This window comes from Hirundo rustica, chromosome 2 (genome assembly GCF_015227805.2).
Source record: "Hirundo rustica isolate bHirRus1 chromosome 2, bHirRus1.pri.v3, whole genome shotgun sequence".
Lineage (NCBI taxonomy): Eukaryota > Metazoa > Chordata > Aves > Passeriformes > Hirundinidae > Hirundo > Hirundo rustica.
This window is the reverse complement of record NC_053451.1, coordinates 88,039,822-88,061,597: the sequence shown is the minus strand read 5'-3', so window position 1 is coordinate 88,061,597 and position 21,776 is coordinate 88,039,822. Positions and strand designations below refer to the sequence as shown.

The 21,776-nt window shown below is 40.1% G+C and overlaps 1 protein-coding gene across 3 annotated transcripts in view; it reads left to right on the top strand.

Moving 5' to 3' along the window:
• AFF3 (ALF transcription elongation factor 3) overlaps window positions 1-21,776 on the top strand; it is a 329,088-nt gene that overhangs the window by 43,245 nt on the left and 264,067 nt on the right. For all 3 annotated transcript variants that reach the window (XM_040055430.1, XM_040055428.1, XM_040055429.1), the window contains exon 2: window positions 17,809-17,929. In XM_040055430.1, coding sequence (XP_039911364.1) covers window positions 17,809-17,929 — 121 coding nt within the window. The remainder of the gene's footprint in view (window positions 1-17,808; window positions 17,930-21,776) is intronic.

Sequence of the window (21,776 nt, the reverse complement as noted above, 5' to 3'; positions counted from 1 at the left end):
AATAATATCTATTGTGCAATAAAATACTTTGATTCCCCCAAGTGAATCTTCAAAAAAGCATAACATACTGCTAAGTGCTTAGCACTGATGTCTGTCTCTGCAAGAAAATATCACCAAAAGTATTTTCTTTTTATGATGGACATAATAGAATGCCATGAATAGGTAAGCAAAAATACCCAAACTAGTTAAAAAAAGAAGGCTTTGCTTTAATTTGTGACAAAACATGCCACATTTTCACATTATAAGAAATGTCTAATCAGATTCCAAAATAGAGTATAATATATCTGTACCATACAGACAGTTTCTCTTCTTGTTTGATTTTTTTCTAAGGGTAAAAAGGGCTAAACTTCTAAGCGTAGGAAAAAAAGTTTTCTGGCAGGATTAGGGGCAGTATGATTTTTCAGCTTGCCTATCAATAGAAAATCATCATTGTTTAATTTACTTGTTTTTTACAACATCTTCTTGGAATGTCATAAATTGCAACACATGGCAGGCAAATTCTAATATCGTGACTTCTTTTTCCCCAAGGTGAATTTGTTAGACTGTATTTACCTCCCAGCTGCAAATCCTGAGAGAAGGTGAAAAGGTAGTCCTTGTAGTGTACAGTCTACAGTGAGCTGAAGCTCTGGGTTTCAGCTTTTGAAGCAGATAGCTTCTTGCTAGCTATGATTTTCTACCACATTTTGTGGATGTTCTCAAAGCCCACACTGATGAGAATCTTCCTGAGTTGGTTCTGAATGGCTGGTGCTTAGTGTTGGGCTGTACATGTGCACTGCTGGGCATATTTAGGATGTCAGGAGTTTGAGTTTGGTCACAAAATCATCTTGCTTGCCCCTTCCCTTTCCTGTTGTTGAAAGATGGGATTCAGATCTTTTGTGCACCAGAGAGTTTTAAGAATTAAAAGTAAATTTCTAATAGCAAGTATAAGGTGCCTTGAATAGAAACCCTTCTGGAATTTTTAGTGCCAGAGATAATTTTAAGTTCTTTGTAACCAGGATATTTTAGAAAACCTCTTACTTTTTTTTTTTTGCATGTCACCTCTTGCATGCCTTGCATGTCTCTTTAGCAGCTAAGCATGGCTGATTTGAAGGTGGTGGAAAAGATGTTCCTACTCTCACATCTTAGAGATCAGTTTCTGAATTCAATTACTGAAAAAAGGAAGATGTCTCTTTCCTTTAACACATATATTTAAAACAAACAAACAAACATCAACAACAAAAAAAAACAAACAAAAAACCCCACCCAACAAAAAAAAAACCCAACACCCCCCCCCCCCCCCCATTATTCCAAATAAGATTTTAGAACCTTTATTCCACCCCCTGGCTCTAAGTCAGGAGAGGTGCACCAGCCTGACAGCTGAGACTCTAACCTTTATAGCTCCTGTGAGTGAGTCCCTCAGGACTGTGGAGTAGCCACATAGGGACGTTTATAGGTCCCTACTCCAGAAATAATCTTTTTCATGTATGTTCCTCCCAGAAAAGTACCTTCATTGTTGGGGAGAACAAGTCTAACTTTGGGAAGTGATAACAGGCAGGTATTTATGAAGGAGGAGCATCCTTGTAATAATGTCAGGGGGCAGTTTTGCTCATCTGGAAGGAAGATAGGATGTTGTGTTGTTCAGTGGATAAAGGTTTGCCATTCTTGTTTATTTTGTGTATTAAACCTGTCTAAGAAGGAACAATCTTAACAATAACTGTCTGCTGGTGAGGACAGGGTTGTGAGAAGAACTGAGATAAAGAAGCCAAGGAGGCTGTGGAGTTGATACCCAGCCTTTTCCAGCCCTTCCTTTTAAAGTTAGATAGCATTTCTGAAAACATATCTAAATCTCCTCTTCTGCAAATTAAGTTGCGTGACTTGACAGACAGAAAACACAATTCATCATTGTCTGCTCTGCAACAAGTTTTTATAGGAGGGTAGACCATTGTCATGTGTCCCACAGTATTCTTTTTTCTAAATCAGACAAGCTCAATTTGTCCTTTTTCATACCTCAATCCTTTATCCATCTGTCTCTTTTATGGGCTACATCACATCTTTCCTACAGCAGAGGTCCTCAGGCTGGTGTGTGATTTTCTCAGTGCCCAACTGTGGGTCAGTTTTGGGTGAATCACAGAATCACAGAAAGGGTGAGGTTGGAAGGGGCCGCAGTGGGTCATCTGGTCTGGCTGCACATTGCACATGAAGTCTGTTATCTTAGCTTTAAATGCTTATTGCCTTCAGCTTGATATTTAGGTCTTCCCAACTGTTTAATTCTTTTTAATTTAGTGGAACACATCAGGAACAGCAAAGTGTTCTCTAGAACCGTGTAAAAACCTCAGAAATCTTTATGAGTTACTAAGATACTGTCTTGGTTCACAGCAAAATAGATCCACATGTATTACAGTTATTTCGCAGTTTTTTCAAGAAACAACCCCGAATAGAAACTTGAAGAAATTCACTGAGCATATTTTCTTTTACTTGTATTAAAAAACCACCCAAATGGATTGTCATCAGTTTTTTTGCTTTCCATAATGTAGAAGGAGGTAATTCTCTGCCATTCCCTATTGTCACTGAGAAACTCGGTCAGCATTGCTGCTTAGGAAAGTTAAAGGAAGGCTAAATGTAGCAGCAGTTTTCTGCTTAAGATGGCATGTTAGCAATAAAATATTCTCTTGTTAATGACAGATTCTGTTTATTTTTTACACTGGGATCCTCCAGTTGCCAGGTGAGAATTTTTACCTTGGTTTTTTTGGTTTCAAATAAAAATCAAGATCCCTGGTGATGGTGTAGTTTTGTGGTCTCTCTCACCTTCACTTCTGTCATTTTTTCCTCACTGTGGGTTCATCCATCAGGGTTAGGAAGGAACAGCAAGCAGATCCCTCATCTTTATGTTCAGTGCTGCTCCAGGTTTCTGCAATTAACACTGTGGAATACTGCCACTGTTCACTTGTCTCGCAGTCCGCTCCAGGAACCAGGTTTTATGGGAGAAAAAATGTTCTATTAGATCTACCAGAGTCACTCTGCCAAACACCTTCCACGAGGTTCAAATGCAATTTCTTGGCAAGAATTGGGTATCTACTGTGGGGGTTTTGAATGTCATCACTTTTAAGGCTAGAGAGCCTGAGAGCATGTGAGCAGCTAGATCCAAACTGTGTGATTAGCCTTCTTCTAAGTGCTGGATTTTTAGCGTGGTGAACATAAGTTTGAGTGAACTGAAACTGGCTAGGGATCAGGGCAGACTTGCCTTGTTTTCAGAGTTCTTTCTATTTCAGTCCTGTCCCATCCCCAGAGAATTGTGGGACCATGGGTTGATAATCTGCCAATACAAAGAGGGAGGATGAGTTCCTTGTGTATGGATTTTTTTTTTTTTTTTTTTTTTTTTTTTTAATATTGCAGATCTCTTATCTTAGGCATCAGCATTTTGTTGGCTTTTTAGAAGTGGAAAATCAGGAGAATTTCCTTCAGTCTTGTTTCCTGGTTTTCTTGAACTCCTTTTGGTTATGTTCTATTATCCAAGTGAAACAGGACAAGAATTAAATTCTGGCTCCTTTTTTAATGCACCACCTGTCAGAGAATTATTTCAGTCCTTCTGAGTTGTTCCCATGAAACCAGCTTCACTGGGCTTACTGACAGGTCACACAAATCTGATATTCTTGAGCACAGTAGTAAGAGAAGGTCAAACTGAAGTCAAATGTATTGAAACATTTAAAAAATTTTGTAGAAAAAATTACCCAAAGATTTCTAAGCTTTCTAGCACAAAAAGGGATCTTTGCTATGGAAGATTCAAATAGAAATGTTATAGATGTCTCCCAAATACATGTTTTTAGAATAATACATGCAATTTAGATCCTTCCTCATGTTTTTGCAACTACATAGAATTTAGATACCTCTTAACACTTTCAAAATGAAACACTGAATAATTTTACACCTTATACTATTCAGGTAAATAATATTCTTATAATTTACTGTGACACAAATACACATTTATGAACTCAGGCTTCAAGTAGAGTATGCAGAAAAAATAAAACATTTCTCTCCTATAACATTTTGTTGTTCTTGCTAAAGCTAAAATTTGCTGAGAAGAAGTAGTCCGGGCAAGGCAGCTGTTAGAAAGCGAGGTAACAATATACCCAACTTCATCAGGTCGCTGGCTTCCCTGCTTTGCCCTGGAACCAGGCTGGTTCCCTCCACAGACAGCGTCTGCCCCAGCACCCTCCCTGCACAGGCTTCTCTGGCTTCTGCATCTATCACAGCCATTGCACCTTCTGGGTGATTTTTGGTCATTTTTATGTAATTTCCTTCAGATTTTGAAATATTTAAATGCATTTTAACCTGCTTCTTAGTGAGGCACTTGAACAGTCACACTGTTTCTGTTTCTGAAAGTTAAAATATAGGAGATTTTTCTGCACTTTAATTTCGTTTAGCCTTTTGTATTTTTGACATATTTAAGTTTTGGGTTGGATTTGTGGCATAGCTATGCTTCTTAAGCAGAATCAGTGTTAAGGGAGGCACAAACAGAAATTGTGATTCAAATGCTGGGTTTTCTTTTTCTATAATTAGAAATAAAATACCTCACTTCCAATTGCACATCACTTAAGAGGGGAAGGACATGGATGCTTCTCAGTGCAGCTCTGAAGGTGAGCATGAGTTATGTGATCTTTGCAGTCAGAATGAATTGGGACTAGCATGTGTAAGAAGCTTACATGAATTACACCAGTCACAGGGCATAAAAGTTTTAACTTTTTTGTCATTTTAACATATATGCAACTTTATTCACATATGGATGTAAATTATTCTTTTTTTTAATGGGTATGCTGGTTTTGACTAGCTTCTCTTCCTAATTTTGATTGAATAATCCTTGAGGCCAATGTGTCAAAATATGATAGAACAATCAGGACATCATGAATAAGATACTAAAAAAGTCATATGGTTTGTGTGGTAGGCAGTTTTCTTAGGCAGGTTCCAAGGATATGCAGTGATACTATTATTTGGTAAAGCATAAACCTCAGGTCCAGTTTACATTGCCCATTTTCACAAGAAAGAACTGGGGAGGAATTTGCATTTTTCTTTGTTTAAATGTGTACAATGTCTTTTAGAGAAGTTGGTTAGCTTTATGGCACAGTGCAGTATGTTTGGCTGCTACTGGTGTCTTGTGAAAGGAGAGTGAAACATCCTCTATATAAGCTTTTTTTTTTCACTGTTTGTGTCTTGAAGTCGTATATAAGCCATAACTTTCTTAGGTTCTTGAACCAGATTTATTACAGTGGTCCTTTTAGTTCTGTGGAAGCAAGCTGCCCACATAGGTTTTAGAGGGATAGATTTAGGTATAAATTTTTATATATGGCTTTCTTTATAAATAAATATAGGTATCTCATTCGATTTTCAATTGAAATGTTTTCAGTTGAGCATAATGAAGATAGAATTTCATAATTCCCCGTAATTAGATTTTATGTTTACAGACACTGATACAAGCAAATGATTGCTAAAAAACAATCACAGTTTCTTCTTATAGTGAGCTACATTTTTGTGTTCATATAAGCAAAAGTACAGATTTTAGTGGATTTATTATTTGGGCATTTACAGAGGTTGATTTTTTTTTTTTTTTAAATCTCTATGATTAGCATAGGATTTAACTTCTTTGGTTGCTTTATCCGCATGTGCAATTATTAACATAATCCAAAAACACCATCCAAATTTATTTTTATCATGTAGATATGCTATCACAGATCTGTTTAAAATTTAGTTCAACCTTAGTTGTATGGAGTGATGGTTTCTCTGCAATATATAAAATGCTATAATAAGATCTCCATCTATCTATAAGATCTGAAGGAAAGATAAATTAAAACAAGGCATCTCAAAACATATCGATTCTATTTTTACAGAAAGCAAACTCAGTGCCTGTCTGCTGAAGATCCTAAGAAGTGATTTTCTGTGAATACATAAAATCTGATGACTTATGCACTGACTTGTTAATAACTTTTTTTTTACAATGGGGCTGTTGTGTGGTTTCCATAATGCTGTAAATCATGATTAAACACATAAAAAAGATTGTCGCTCAAGATCCATTTTAAGCCAAGTGTAACATAATGCAGTATAAAATTTACATCATTTTCTTGATTAACCCTGATGAACCTTCAGTCATTATCCATTGTGGTAAAAGTAAATTGGAAATGTTGCTTTGTTAATAAAACATGTATAGACGTTTTCATGAGTCATAGATTTGATGGTTATTAACAGCTGACACATTCATAATGAAATACTGTGCTTTGGCTTTCCACGAAAGTATAATACTGTCTAAGGCTGCAATCCTGTGTCCTGTACTTCAGGAATGTATTTTGGTACACTTTGGACATCAGATAATTTTGAATGTTGATCTAAAACCAGAACATAAATACAGGAAAGAGTTTTCAGAATCTGTACATTGGGGTGCTGAATTTGTGTATCTTTTGCTACTGTTTCATAGGGATTCTTAGCAGCACCAAAATCATGTAATAACTTAAAGCTACCTTTCTTTGTCATCCTGTGAAGTTTTGCTCTTTTTGCTTGTACGTCAGGAATGTTTTCTAATACACACTCTGTTACCTCTGAACTGGTAAGTGCTCTTAGATCTGGCTTAATGATTTAAACTTGGTTTGAAGTGGGAAGGGAATAAAATCAGGCTCGATAGAGATGAGCCTAGGGGCGGCATGCCAGTGTTGGTGTGAAATCAGTAGCCCAGCTGAAGTGCAGCTCCACCAGTGCAGTGGTATGGGGAGCAAACCCGAGGAGCTGGAAGCCGTTGTGCATCAGGAAAATGACGACATAGTCGCTGTCACAGAGATGTGGTGGGATGATTTGCACGACTGGGGTGTGCAATGGATGGCTACAAGCACTTCAGATAGGACAGGGAAGGAAGGAGGGGTGGTGGCATGGCCCTGAACATTAGGGAGTGTTTTGTCTGTAGGGAACTCAAGAATAGTGATGATAAGGTGGAGTGCCTGTGGGTGAGAGAAGGCAGGAAGGCCAACAAGGTAGACATCCTGGTGGGAATCTGTTACAGGCCACCCAACTAGGATGAATAGGCAGATGAAAACTTCTCTGAGTGACTGGCTGACATGTGATGTTCTCTACCCCCTGTTCTTGTGGGAGGCCAACTTGCAGAATGTCTGCTGGAAACACAACACAGCAGAGAGGAGGCAGTCTAGGAGGTTCCTGGAGTGTGTGGAACTTAACTTCCTGACACAACTGGTGAGCAAGCTGACCAGGGCAGCGCTCCCCTGTGCACTGCTAGTGTGCTGCTCGTGGACAGAGAAGGGCTGGTGGGAGACGTGCTGATCAGAGGCCATCTTGGGCATAGTAATCACAAAATTATATTGTTTTCAATTCTCTGTGAAGTGAGGAAGGTGGTCAATAAAACTTTTGCCCTGGACTTTCTGAGGACAGACTTCAGCCTGTTAAGGGTGCTGTTCAGAGATTCCCTTGGGACACAGCCCTTAAAAAACAAAGGAAGGCTGGGCATACATTAAGACAAAAATCTTAAAGGCACAGAAGCAGGCCATCCCAATGTGCTGAAAGACAGGCTGGCTGGGAAGAAGAATGGCCTGGCTGAATAGGGAACTTCTACTGAAGCTCAGGAAAAAAATGAGAGTATGACCTTTGGAAGAAGGGGAGGGCAACTCAAAAGAGTACAAGGATGTCTTTAGGTCATGTAGAGAGAAAATTAGAAAGGCGAAAGCTCAGCTAGAATTCAATCTGGCCACTACTGTGAAAGATAATAAAACATGTTTTTACAAACACATTAACAAAAAGAAAGAAGGCTGAGAAAAATCTCAATCTTTTACTGGATGTGGATGGGGAACACTGTAACCAAGGATGAGGAAAAGCCTGAGGTACTGTTCCCCAGGGCTCAGTCTTGGGGCTGGCCTTGTTTAATATCTTAGTCGATGATCTGGACAGGAGAATTGAATGCACCCTCAGTCAGTTAGAAACGACACCAAGCTGGGAAGGAGTGTTGAAGGAGAGCAAGAAGGCTCTGCAGAGAGATCTGGACATGATGGATCCATGGGCCGAGACCAATTGTATGAGGTTCAGTCAAGCAAAGTGCCAGATCCTTTGTGTGGGTCACAACAACCCCAGTGGTGCTACAGGCTGAGGGCAGAGTGGCTGGGAAGCTGCCCAGTGGAAAAGGACCTGGGGTGTGGTCCACAGCAGCTGAACATGAGCCAGCTGTGCCCAGGTGGCCAAAAAGGCCAATGGTGACCTGGTCTGTGCCAGCAATGGTGTGGCCAGCAGGAGCAGGGCAGGGATTGTCCCCCTGTTCTCAGCACTGGTGAGGCCACACCTTGAGTGCTGTGTCCAGTTCTGGGTCACTTACTATAAGAAGACCATTGAGGTGCTGCAGCGTGTCCAGAGAAGGGCAATGGAGCAGAAGTCCTCTGAAGAAATGAGTTGGGGTTGTTTAGCCCGGAGAAAAGGAGGGTCAGAAGTGGCCTTATCACGCTCTACAATCACCTGAAATGAGGCTGTATCCAGGCAGGGATCAGGCTCTTCTCCCAGACAACTGGGAACAGAACAAAAGGAACGTCCCTCAGGCTGCATCAGGGGAGGTTCAGGTTGGATCATCGGGAGGAATTTTTTTATTGAAAGGGTGGTTAAGCCTTGGAAAGGGGTGTCCAGGGAGGTGGTAGAGTCAAATGTTCAAGAAATGATTGGATGTGGCACTTAGCTCTGTGGTTTGGTTGGCATGGTGGTATTTGGTCAAAACATGGGCTTACTTGATCTTGAAGGTTATTTTGCCAACCTTAGTGATTCTGTGGTTCTCTAATTCTGTGATTCTAATATTTGCTTTTACTGCTTTAAGTCAGATCATACCAGGGTGAATCGCATGGTAAAATTTTCCTACCAGTTGCAGAGCTTTCAGTTTGTGCGTGCTATGTGAAGTATACCTTGGAGTACTTAGCAGTCCTGCAAATAGCTGTGGGTAGGTGGATCACTGTACGGAGCCCCCTGGAAAGGACAGGCTACTTAAGTAGCTTAAAAAATAATAAAATTAAATAAATGGAAGCCAGAAGGGATTTTTTTTCTCTAAAAGACCCTGAGGCAAAACTTTTTTTTTTTTTTTTTCACCATTTTCAGGGCACTTTTTAATTTATTTAGATTTAATAAAGTTTCAGGAAACTTTTGAACTTTTATTAGGTTAATTTTTATGAGTTTTAAATTTTTTATTACTGAAACTAACACTGAAAATCTTTATTGACTGAAATTCAGTTTTCAGCAAACATATCAAAGGGAAGTTCAACAAACATTTTAAATAAAGTATTAAACACCTACTTCAAAATGTCAAATAGATTTTTAAAAGGCCAGAATTCTTTCATTACATTTTAAAAGTTCAGAGCATCCCTAGAAATCAGGCAATGATAAGAATAAATTCAGTTTACCTATGTGTGCACATTCTCTACAGAAATGAGACAATATAAAAAGCGCTCTAATTTTTGACTAATTATGACTGAAAGGAGCCTAAGGAAGGAATGCAGTGGAGGAAGAAAAAGGGCACAGTCTTGGCAGTTCATGACTGGAACAGTTTCCCATTCTTAAGGACATAGGTGAAAGCAGAAATCATTGTGGAGGAAAACAGGCAAAGGGGCCTTGTGCCCGACGTCTTTGGCAGGGGAGCGATGTGAGAGGAAACGGTCCAGGTGGAGGTGTCACCAAGTTAGGTAAGGCCTTGTGTAGCAGCAGCCCAGGGAATGCAGCACTGTTAGGTTAGGCAGGAGAAAATTGCTCCTCTCAGCTGAGCGCAGCCCTGAGGAGAGGGACTGGGGATGCTGATTGATGAGAAGCTCGACGTGGCCTGGCAGTGGGCACTCGCAGTCGCCAAAGCCAGCTGTACCCTGGGCTGAGCCAAAAGCAGCACGGCCAGCAGGGCCAGGGAGGGGATCCTGCCCCTCTGTTCCTCTCTGGTAAGACCCCACCAAGAATGCTGCACCCAACTCCGGGGTCCTCAGCACTGGTAGGACGTGGACTTGCTGGATTGAGTCCAGAGGAGGCCATGAAGATGATCAGAGGGCTGGAGCACCTCTGCTGTGAGGACAGGCTGGGATAGCTGGGGCTGTTCAGCCTGGAGAAGAGAAGGCTCCTGGGAGACCTTATGCCACCATCCAGGACCTAAAGGGAGCCAGCAACAGAGCTGGGGAAGATCTTCTTACAAGGGCATGTAGTGATGGGACAAGGAGGAATGGCTTCAAACTGAAAGAGGGCAGGCTTGGGTTAGAAATGAGGTAGAAATACTTCAGTTTGAGGATAGCAAGACAGTGGAACACAGTTGTGGATGCCCCATCCCTGGAAGTGTTCAAGGCCAAGCTGAATAGGGTTTTGAGCAATCTAGTGGAAGGTGTCCCTGCCCTGGAGACGGGCTTGGAACTAGATGATCTTAAAGGTCCCTTTCAACCCACACCTTTCTGTGATTCTGTGGTTCTGTGGGCTGTTGTATTTTTAAAATACCACATAAAAGTAACATTTGCAAAATTAAATTAAATGGTGACATTGTGATTTGTCAGGTTTGTGCTCTTTTTTTTTTTTTTTTTTTTTTTTTTTTTTTAATCTCTGGGCAATATGGATGAATATACAAGAGGAATACTTTGTTACATCTACAGTATCTGTTTCCTGGCAGCCAAGATTTTCGCTCTATTTCTGGAGGTTTTAAATTTAATTTTGAATTTCTAAGAAAAATAAACTCATTCCCAGTGTAAGATTGTTAGCAGTGGTGAATTTTACACTTGTGAATATACTTTCAAAGAATATATTGTTAGACAGAGTAGCGCAAATTTAAAGCTGTTGTAACGTTTTGTTTCTAGCTTGACTCAGGTTTTTTTAAGATCTTCATCCATCTTAGGCACTTTTGCTAGCAGATTTTGGGTTATAAAAGAAAATAAGATATTGAAAATAGGATTACCTATTAATATAGAGTGGTGAATTCTTGAATATTTATGTGTAATATAAGTATGGACTGGTAATTTTTTATCATATGATGAAGTTATTTTTTCTGAAATTGGAATAAATTAGAATTACGTCTCAATTTCTCTCATTGGGCAAAACTTCACAGAGGGAAGAAAATGTGCATGTTTTATCTGTAGTGAGACTGGAAGAGGTACTCTTATAAAAGCAGGTGTTGAAATAAATAGGATTTTTTTTAATGTTCCTCTATTGTGATGCTCTGACTCAACAACCTAGGTCCCAGTCTTAACTGCAGCCCTAGGTTTTCTCAGGATTTTGATACATATTTAAAATTCAGTCAGGTTGCATGTGAAGCACTTACACTTCATGAATGTCAGGTATGAGTGACTGTAAGGTAATAACTGCACCCACAATTAGCCTTTCCTTGGGTCCTTCCAGTTTCCCAGTATTAACCCTCAGAAGACCTGACCTGGACGCTCTGATGCTGGTTTTGCAGATAGGATATTTATATATTCATTTGTTTGGTGGATGCAATATATCTGCCCCTGAAAATACAGCTCCCTGTTTTGAACTTGGAATTTCCAGGCAGATAATTAAAGTAATCTCACACCTTCCAGGCTGCACCTGCCACTGTGTGAGTGGCTGCCCCAGCTCAGCTCCCCCTGATGATATTCGTGTTTGGTCGGTAGTGTTTCATGGCTAATACAAATCATAAACAGGCTGTAAAAGCTGAAGCGTCAATGAAGCCTAGCTTTAAAATTGCTGGAAGCTAAAGTTTTAAAACTGATACTGCAAAGTGAAAAATGAAATTTAACCAGGCACTTTGGTGAAGGAAAAATAATTTATTGGATGTAAGATGAAAAGCTGTGAGAGTAAACATCAATCTCATCTTAGACACAATGTCATTGATTGATGTTTGCTCTGTGCTGCTGCCTGGAGGTAAACTCTTTGAAATAGCAAAATAGGTACTTTATCTGTCTGTGGATAGGAGCACAGTTTGTTAAGTTACTGCTTTTTTGAGACCCTGCTACATCTTTATGTTCAATCAAAGTGAAAACAGTAAATCAGAGTAATTGCTTTACCCCACGGCATTCCTGTTTGTAAATGGGAAAAAATACTGTAAAAATCCTCAAATTAACTTCTGCTGTTTAGGATAGATAAAATGTCTAAAAAAAAGCCAGTTGTAACCTAGGAAGGTATTTTTTTGATTATGCCACTTGTTCATCAAAGGCAGCCCCTTTGTTATAATTTAACCGATAGTTCAAATATCATTAGGGAAAATATTTAATACCCAAAAATGTAAGGTTGCTGTATCTTGGAGTTCCCTATACCCTGGTAGCAATGAGCTTCCAAACAGATCCCATTTATACTTATAGGGAAATGGAACTGGTCCCTAGAAATTGGCCAGCAAAAACCATGGATATGAACAGTGAAATAGAAAACACTACTGTGTTAAGCACAGCAATTCAGCAAGAAAGACAACCTTAATTGTAATTAAATCATTATAGTTAAGACTATTTCCTAGAAATGTTTGGGGCTATTGCCTTTACAGGATCTCACTCTGACTCATCCTTTTGAGTTTTAAAATATGGCAGAAATACAGGAATAATGGTACATTAAAATTCAGGATCCAGTTTCCATTCTGAATTGAGTTTCATAATCACTGTCCTGCATCAGGGTTAGACTGCTTTTTTATGGTGTTGTGTAAGTTTTTCCTTTGACTTACTCTATTTAGCTACTTTGGCATAAATGTAGTAATTCAGGGGAGAATTAGACTATTAAATATTTAAGCAAAAGTCCTCACTTCAGCCTGAAATTTAGTATATTGATTTGTGTGCGAGATTAAAATTTGTGGGAAAATGTGGAGAATAATCAGTAAACCATTTTAAAATTTATTTTCTTGAAATATTGCCTGTTTTCCATGGCTTTGAAGCAGTTCTAACTTTGTTCATAATTCAAAAACTACTGTGTGCTAAAATTTAATTTCAAAGATATATGTGTCTTTGCAGAAAACTTGTTCACGGGTCTAGGTTTTTTCTTGAAATGCACATATCTTTTAGTCACTTATGGTATGGGCTGTGGTTTTGAGTTGGGGCTTTTTTTGTTTGTTTGGAACGTGATCAGCGCTGCACTGACGTGGACTCCACCTGGCACCTTGGGGATGGTGTCACTCCCGTGACGCCAGGGCTGGGTGTTGCAGCCTGCTGACGTTTTGATGGAGCTTCTTCATTTCATGATGGAAGTAGAAGGGTCAGTTTAAGAACAAATGGGGAGGTTGACAAAATCTAGGAAAAAATCTCAGCCCTGGGAACTAGGTCTTCCCTAGCAAAGAACTGTCAGGAACCCACAGGAGCTGTGGGTTTAAGAAATAACTGCCAGTTTAAGAAATAACTGCCTGTTAGCATGAAGCATCAGCTCTGTTTTTGTAATTAATATGTCTAGACTTCAGGTTCTGAATGTTTTGTGCTCAGTGCCACAGGTAGCTGCCAAGGTGAAGGAGATCAGCCTCCTGGGTAAACATTAACTGCAAACAAACAAGCTACTCCTGCTAAATTTATATCGCAATATTTATGTGCGTGGGGAGGTAGAGGGAAGATGAGTGTGTATGTGGGTGTTGCAAAGCCCTCACAATTCAGAGAATAATAAACTAAGTATTTGGACTGGAAAATTATATTGGAAAGGCAAAGGCAAGATTGCAGGGTGCTGCAAATGATGAGTTCAGTGCTGTGGCCAGGTCTCTGTATAGATGTGGTAACACCTTCCTTTGTCATGCTGGTACAGCTGGCTGGGTCACAGCCCCCTTCCTTTTCCAGGAAATAAACTGATGCCAAGAAAGGGGAGTACCAGCAATCTCACCCTCAGTTTACCTACCTGCATCTTTGACAGCCCCAAAGATGCCAGCCCCAAAGATGCCATTAGGAGAATGGTGATCTTGTAGCAGAATAACAGTACCCTTCCAGAATCTCCCCTTCTGGTGGGATGTGGTGCAGCAATTTTGTGGTTTCTGAAAAGGTCAAGCAGCATCATTAATGCGCACCATGTAATTCCTCTCTGAAGGTGCAGTGCTTCGTTTGTGGAAAAGGACATCTTCCTCTGAATGCAAATTTGGGTGTTCCCAAACTGAAGGACTGGAGGATACTTGGTGCACTGTTGCCACCTCGTTCATCATGGAAATGAGACCTTTTTATTTAAGTTGCTTGAAAAACTGACACCTGAGGGAGGCAAAGCAAGTCATGAATAGTGTGCTTTAAAAGGAAAGAAAAGGAAAAGGAAAAGGAAAAGGAAAAGGAAAAGGAAAAGGAAAAGGAAAAGGAAAAGGAAAAGGAAAAGGAAAAGGAAAAGGGATTTTTCAGCGCTTAAAACTTTAGGCTTTTTATATGATTTCTTTCAGCCTAACCTGAGACAACATTAGTCTTTGGACTTTGTAGGAGATTAAATCCAGCCCCAGGTTTTTCAGGTGAAATTATTGCTCTGCTCCTACCCTATCCCCTGAGCCATCTCTGTCTATTTCTAATTAAGGACTAAAGGAAACAGTTCTTTCTGGTTGCAGGAGCAGCATGAAGAAAGCTGCAAGTGTTTCTGTGGGGAGGCTGGTGCCACTACCGCCCTCCCATCAGGAACCAGCACGCCTGGGCATGGACAAAGACTGGGGGCCATACAAGTAGTCTGCCAAAAGGTATAACGGCAGATCAACATTCATTAAACATACCTACTCTGAGAAGAGTTTAGCAATCCATTGGAAATCTAGTCTGGCAAATATCTGGGGGTGAAATTATTCTGCGTAACCTGGAAGACACAGAGAAGGTAGGGGGTGGTGGGGGTGTGCTGAAAGCTCTTTGAGCTCGAGACACTGGCATTTAAGCACAATTCATTGGTGTATCCAGTATGTGTCTTGGCAGATCTTAGGGCTGAAATAAATCAAAAGAGCAATGTGCCAAATTTGAGATAATTTAATTTCTATACTACAACCTTTATTCATATATAACTTTTGCTCGTGTTCTGGTTCATGTCCTTTAAGCATGAATTTGAAACAGATGCAACATTTTAAAAATAGCAGTATATGATTTAAAAGCTGTTTAAATTCAACCTTTTGGAATTTGACCTGTATGAAACAAACACAAACGACGCTGACTTTTGAGAGGTCAGTGTTTGCATGTCCTTTGGTTCCAAGTCTTACAAAACTGAGCACGCATACTACTCATATATATGCGTATATCACTCACATATGTATACGTGCCTCAGTGAGGAAAAAGTCATGAGGTTTTCACAAGCTTGGCTTAGCTATTGAAACAAAACACACGTTAAACCATTAAAAGGTACCTCTGGGATTGTTTTAAATTACAAATTAAAAAAAAAATAAAGAAGAAATCTATTAAAAAGAATCATTTTCCATTAACTGAAGTGTTTGCAATAAAGACAATTATAGCAGTTGGCAGTATTCTCCTTGAACCAAAACAAATAAATACATTTGGTGACATACGTTCAAGGAAATGTGATTGCTGCAGTGTTCATGCAAATAAGGAGCAGCTTCACAAATGCTAGACATTTTGCCATCTGGTATTACCACAGGAACACAACACTCAACTTGTAGCTCTTCCTAACTTACTGCTTATAGAGGGCATATTAGGCATTGTCACACGGTTCTGACATTTGCATAATCATTCTGAATTACTGCAGGTTGCATTGCACTGCCAGCAGTGAACTCATTTGAGAAGGGGGTTCAGAGACCTGATGACTTGTATGTCTTCATCAAATATATCTCTGTCTAATAAAGGGATAAAAATGTTCTTCCACTTTAGGAGTATCACACCAGTGAATTTTTAAACTTGTATGAGGCCTAGTGAAGAATGCTGCACTTGTTTACTTCCCAGAAATTGGGTAGAGACCAGTATTATAATGAATCTCAGGGAGGCTGCCCATCTGTATTTGGCTGCAGGCTAGAGTACAAATGCAAAGCATCTCAAAGAGTCAAGAGATTCTGGATGAGGACACGTAGCTGAGGATGAAGTTATAACCTAATCTTTCAAAACTCCAGAAAAACCCAACCTAACAACAGTTGCTAAGCGTGGAAGGAAGTCTGGTTTAAACACAGGTGGTTGTTGACTGACTCAGCTGCTGGGAGTAGGCTCGATGTCACAATGTAGGCTCTTCTCCCACAGCAGTCAATAGCAATGGCTCTGCCTCTGGTCTCAGCAGCATGTGCAGCATGTGCTGCAGGTGATCTCACTTCCAGGAACTCATGGGCAGGCCTTCACCATCCACTTCCTTCTGGAGAAAAGCATTTTCCATGCCCAAAACTTCATACCTAAGATTTAGTCCTTATTGCACTGCTTTTCAAGGAGAGGGTGTTAGCATGAACAGCATGCACTGCTCAAGAAAAGTATGGGATAAAAACCCAAAACCCTTCAACCACCTGTAAATGGTTATAGACAAGGTGGCATTTGGAGGCTGTCTCCAACCTGCTGTACTGAAACCCTGTGTTTCACAATGAACCCCTGTCTTTGAGAGCTGTGCTTGGCCCCTGGCATCTGCCCTCAGACCCCTCAGAGGGCTACTCTGCAGTCCAGTTCGAGTTAGCATCAACAAGCAAACAAAAGATCTGTTCATTTAGGGACTGTTGAGGCATTGTTTTTAAATACTAATAGCATCTAACATATCCTATGTATTTTCAGCTCTCTCAAGGCTCGAATTAGATAGCTGTTGGCCTTTTGACTGCCTTGCCTGAGGCATACTAGGTAGCATCACGTGGGTAGCCAATGCAACATATGTTTTGCTAACTGGGAAGCTGGTTAGCAAGACAACGTTTATCTTATTAACACATGGTGCACTTCCATGACATTAATATATATTCTTACTTTACAGATTTACCGTGCCAGAAGAAAAACATGAGCTGAGCTAAGGAAAATAGGAATCAGCATACTTGTCACATTGTCCTAAAATAACATGTTAACTTTGTTAGACATGTTGGCTTCCTTTGTGAAGAGAATAAAACATAATCAACTGAAATGTGTAAAGCTGAAAGGTGTTGTTCTATAGAAATTCAGGACAAGGATTCTCTAGTTTATGTTGTCATGTATTAAACCAGAACTCTGAAAATAAAAAAGTTAATTTTTATTCTGAATGTCTGTATTGGAGCTAAAGTTGTTAGTTTCTAAAAATTAATGCTGTTGTGTACTGCAATTATTTTATTCTCTCTGCAGCTACACTCTGTTAGCCATAATACACTGTTGTGCCACTATTCGTTTATTCATGTTTTGTGGTTGTGATAGTGTCAAATCCATCAGAAAGAGGAATTGTTTCAGTACTAGTTTCACGATTTGGCTGATTAGCAGAGATCAGTAGAAGCAACCTAACTGTGGAAACCACTACAGCATATAGTTTTAACAGCTCTTGAGGGAGCTAGTTAATGAAAGAATCACTACACAAACACATCCATGTGAAAAAAAGGAGCATTTTCATACAACATTCAGAGGATATAGCGTAAGTGGGAACATGTTCATGATTTCTATTTACTCACATCTGTAATTACCATCTGCCTTAAGAGAACTTCTAGTCTGTGTCGAAGTTGCTTAGATATTTCCTTTGTCACGTTTCAGGCAGAGAAGTTCTGTACAGACTAGATCCTGCCATGTGATTTTTTTTATTATTTTTCTGTAAGAATTTAACTATCTATTCTCTGTGTAAAGAAAGCGCCAGCATTCCCAGAGACCTGAACCTCCCCAGTCTAGTTGAACTAGCATTCATCTGATTCATGTTTGTGCTTATTTTTGCCATCTGTCTGCAAAACAGAGTTCTTAACCTTTAAATGCCCGCTGGCTTATATGTTGCCCTCTAATTTTTAACCCTTAAAAAACTATTTCTCTCTCTCTATTTTTTTTTTTTTTTTTTGTCTAACTCCAGTGTCTATGAGCCAGATAGAAACGTGCTGCGAAGGAAGGAATGGGAAAGGAGGAATCAGGAGGCCCAGCAGGACAATGGCGCGTTTAACACGAGCTATTCCCTCTTCAGTGAACCGTACAAGGTAGATGCTTCCCAGCTGGGCAAAACTTTGTTTATTTATTTATTTATTCCACAGCACAGCAATGTAGCCTGCAGAAGGCACTGTCCAGGTTTCATCACCCTCCCATGAGTTCTAGCTTCCCAAAATTCACGGAGAACAAGCACGATTCACTGAAACTCAGTTTTTATATATATTTATATTTATGTATGTGTATAAAGCTTCTTCTAGTGTTCAGCAGCACACAAGAGTGAAATAAACTAGAAATATCCCAGCAATATTTGAAATGGAATTAAAACTAGGAGGTGAAGTTATCCTGTTTTTGCAATACTTAGAAGAAAACAATTGCGTAAGATTAGTGTGTGGAGGTCAAGCAATACTGTAAACATTGTGACCTGGCCAAGGTTAATGTACTGAAATATCTTTTTTTCCCTATAAGAATTACCAAGATAATAAGAAAATTTGTCTGCTATACATGTTTTTCCTCCACCAAAGGCAGAAGTAGCTTAGGAGTCTCAACTCTCTGTGTTCTTCATGGTAACAGCAGTTTGATGAGGCACAACTGTCTTTCATCACTCCCTGTTAGAAGGTCAAGCAGGGCCTTCTACACTCTGCAGAAACTTGAAAATGGTGAACAGGACCAGAGAGAGCAGTGTCCCATCGGGGTTGCTTCTCTCCCTCAGTTTAACCAACGACTGCCTGTATGTATCAAACCATCATCATATATTTCCAGAAATGTCCAAGTTACTGGACGGTAACAGCTACCACATTGTGAAGCCTTTCCCTCCATTCCACATGGCTTGCCCTTGATGCTTAGGGTGCTTTAGTGCCTCTTTCCAGGATACCTATTTAGGACCTGGCACCTGGCTTCTGCTTTGACTTCCATGCTTGCATTTTAATTCTTGTGCTCCAGGGTCAGCTTTTAGCTTGTTCTTCTTCCAAGCAACAAGATTGTTGCTTGTATTTAGTCCCTAATAAAAAAGAAAGATCTACCACTTTCAAACCATGTCCCTTGAAGGAACACAGCTCTGTCTACCTTGAAGCTGACCTCCAGCTGCCCAGGTTTCAGATTCATTACAGAGGCATTTAGAAACCATGTCAAATGTCTTGAACTCCTCAACGAACTACTTGAAGATGTCTACCATGAGACCAAGTCAAGGGCTAACCCATGGGCAAAAGCCTGGAAAGCGTAAGTCAGCTGTGTCTTAGCATTTCTTGGGGGCCGTACTGCAGTGAATACTCAATGGTTTTCCCTTTGGTCCAGTCAAATAGACCACACACAAAAAGGACTTGGCCTTTTGCTGGGTCCCCAGAACTATTTTGTCTGAGGTGCCTTAAGTTGGTAATACTGAAGCTCAAATCACTTAGAAAATGGTATCATTTTGATTGTTACTTCTGTGCCAATGTACCGACTGTCATGACACAGACATGAAGTGCCACCAGGAGTTTCTGGGTCAGGATGTCAGAAGGCACCTCTGTGCAACCACAGCGTAATTCCATCGGCTTTAATAGGAGTGGATGAAAAATCATTGCCGTCTCTAGAAGCAGAGAGGATACTGAGTGGATAATCCTATGAGGCAACCAGAATAAAGGCTCCTTTCCTGCTTCTTACCTTTAAACATTGTGTCCCTATTTTGAACAAGCGTGTAAAGAGGGTGCTGCAGAAAATACATCCTACAGCTAACTTCGTCAAGGAAACATGAGGAAAGGCAAAGCCCAGGACAGCAGTATAACTCACAGCTATCTTGGTGTGACAGGGTTGCTTGGGGTGATCAGTATTTCTGATAGTATTGGTTACCAAAACTTTTATCAGTGGCATACTCTGAATGCCATATATACACTGGCAATGGACTATTGGGCTCTCTGAACTCAGCCAAGCATTTGAGAGCCTTCACTGTTGGGGGAAAGACCTATGGCTTGGGCATTTCAGTCTCACTGTGGAGAGAGCCTAACTGCAAAAAAAGAGGAAACCTTTCTGCAAAAGCAAAACTGAAACCCATTTGTACTCCCTTTAAAGATCATGTTCACCTTTTAGGGGTTTCCAGAGGGGAATGAAGTTAAAGCAGATATTCACTGCAAGCTCTGATTAAATTCAGTATTCCTCTGCATGGCTTGAGAAACACGAGCTAAAGCCAAAGGATATACCATTCAGAAGACCATATCTGAAAATCAAAGGCAGACTGGAAATCTCTTAAATCTTATGTCCTCTCTCACCTTGACATGTATCACTACTACTGTAACATTGAATTTTCTCAAAAATCCTGACTCTTCATGTTGCCCCTTATCCTGTTCAAAGTATCCATAGCAACTCTCTATGAAGGACTGCAGGAAATCCAGTATCTTTTACATAAAATCTCTTTTACAGGGGAGTGAAAAAAAGTAGAAAATTAGTTCTGGATATCTTCTGGACAGAATACCTTGCCCCATTAACTATGTAAGTATTTTTAGTGAAGAAAAAAATTCTGATGGCCTTCCATGCAGCCATCAGGTTTATTTTTAGAAGTATTATATGTTGCCATCCTCAAATGCTTGGATTTGTCTTGCATTGCAGAAGAATATCAGAGCTCCATAAATTAGACGTGTTTCCACAGAATGTTTTTCCTACTTATGCATTTTGTGACCAAGTTTTCCCTGTGGGAATGCTTAAATAAGGCCAGCAATATTTCAAAGAAGATAATAGGACAAGCTAAAGCTCATAACAAGTTACCTCAGACCCATCATGTTCCCAAGAGGATGTAGATGAACTCCTGTATGAGATCAGCTCAACACAAAATCTCACCTGAAGCTGTCCCTAGTGCACCTTGAAGGAATAAGCAGCACAGACCAGTTGTCAGCATATGCCATGATACCAGTTTGCTGCAGTTATTCTTGTGGTTATCTGGGATCTCTCAGTAGAAGATGTTTATGTGCCTTCACATCCATCTATGTAGAAGACAACCTGATGACTTCTCTGAGCTATTGGTAGTCTACAGATAATCTGCAATTAGGCTCTTGTTTCCTTTCCATCCACAGAGCAGCCGTCAGAAAAGCCGGACCTTCTTTTAGGGACTTCTTAGGGGCAAAACCTGCACACAAATTTGTTTACATCTGTGGAGCTAGAGGCAGACGGGTGCAGAGCTGTCCTGACAAGATGTCCACGCTGTGGCAGACTTGTGGGTTCCAGGGGCCCCATTCCATTTGGTGGTCATTGTTTCCATGCTCCTGGCAGGGAAAGAAACCTCATGTACACTCTGGCTGAATAATAAGGAGGTACAGGCCCAACCGCAGATTTCCTGCCATAGAGGGAAACTGAAAAAATACTTTTCTAAAAGGTAGCTACACAAGGTGGAGGATCCAGTGGAGCATAAAGAGATGCAGTGGGTAAAAGGAAAATTTTCTATGTGTTCTGGAACACAATCCTGCTGGAGGAGGCCCAAGTGTAGAAGTTATTTTATGGACTTCAGGAGACACGTGAGTGTATCCCCAACCTTCTTTATTTTCAGATGTATGTGATGCTTCCCACATCATTAGCCTCATGAATGATGAGGCTCTTCTTTAAGACATTGATTTGATTCCTGTTAAGTGAAGGAACACCCTTTTTTAAAGCAGCTTGCTATCTGTGAGTCAAAGCTTCCAGTTTTTTTCCACAACAGGTTATCTTTGTGACAGTAACAGCCTCATGTGCAGAGGGAAGATCAGGCTGTAGTGGCTGAGCCTTGAGCCATCTCACTCCAAGTTTCCGATGCAGTGTTTCAGATGTGAGACTTTCATGTTCTTCCCTTCCTACCCCCACTTCAGTATATATTACTGATATATATATTTAGCTCTGTTAGCATAGTAACAAAAACCTATCAGAAAGCTAGATGAAATGCATTTTACAGTACAAGGTAGG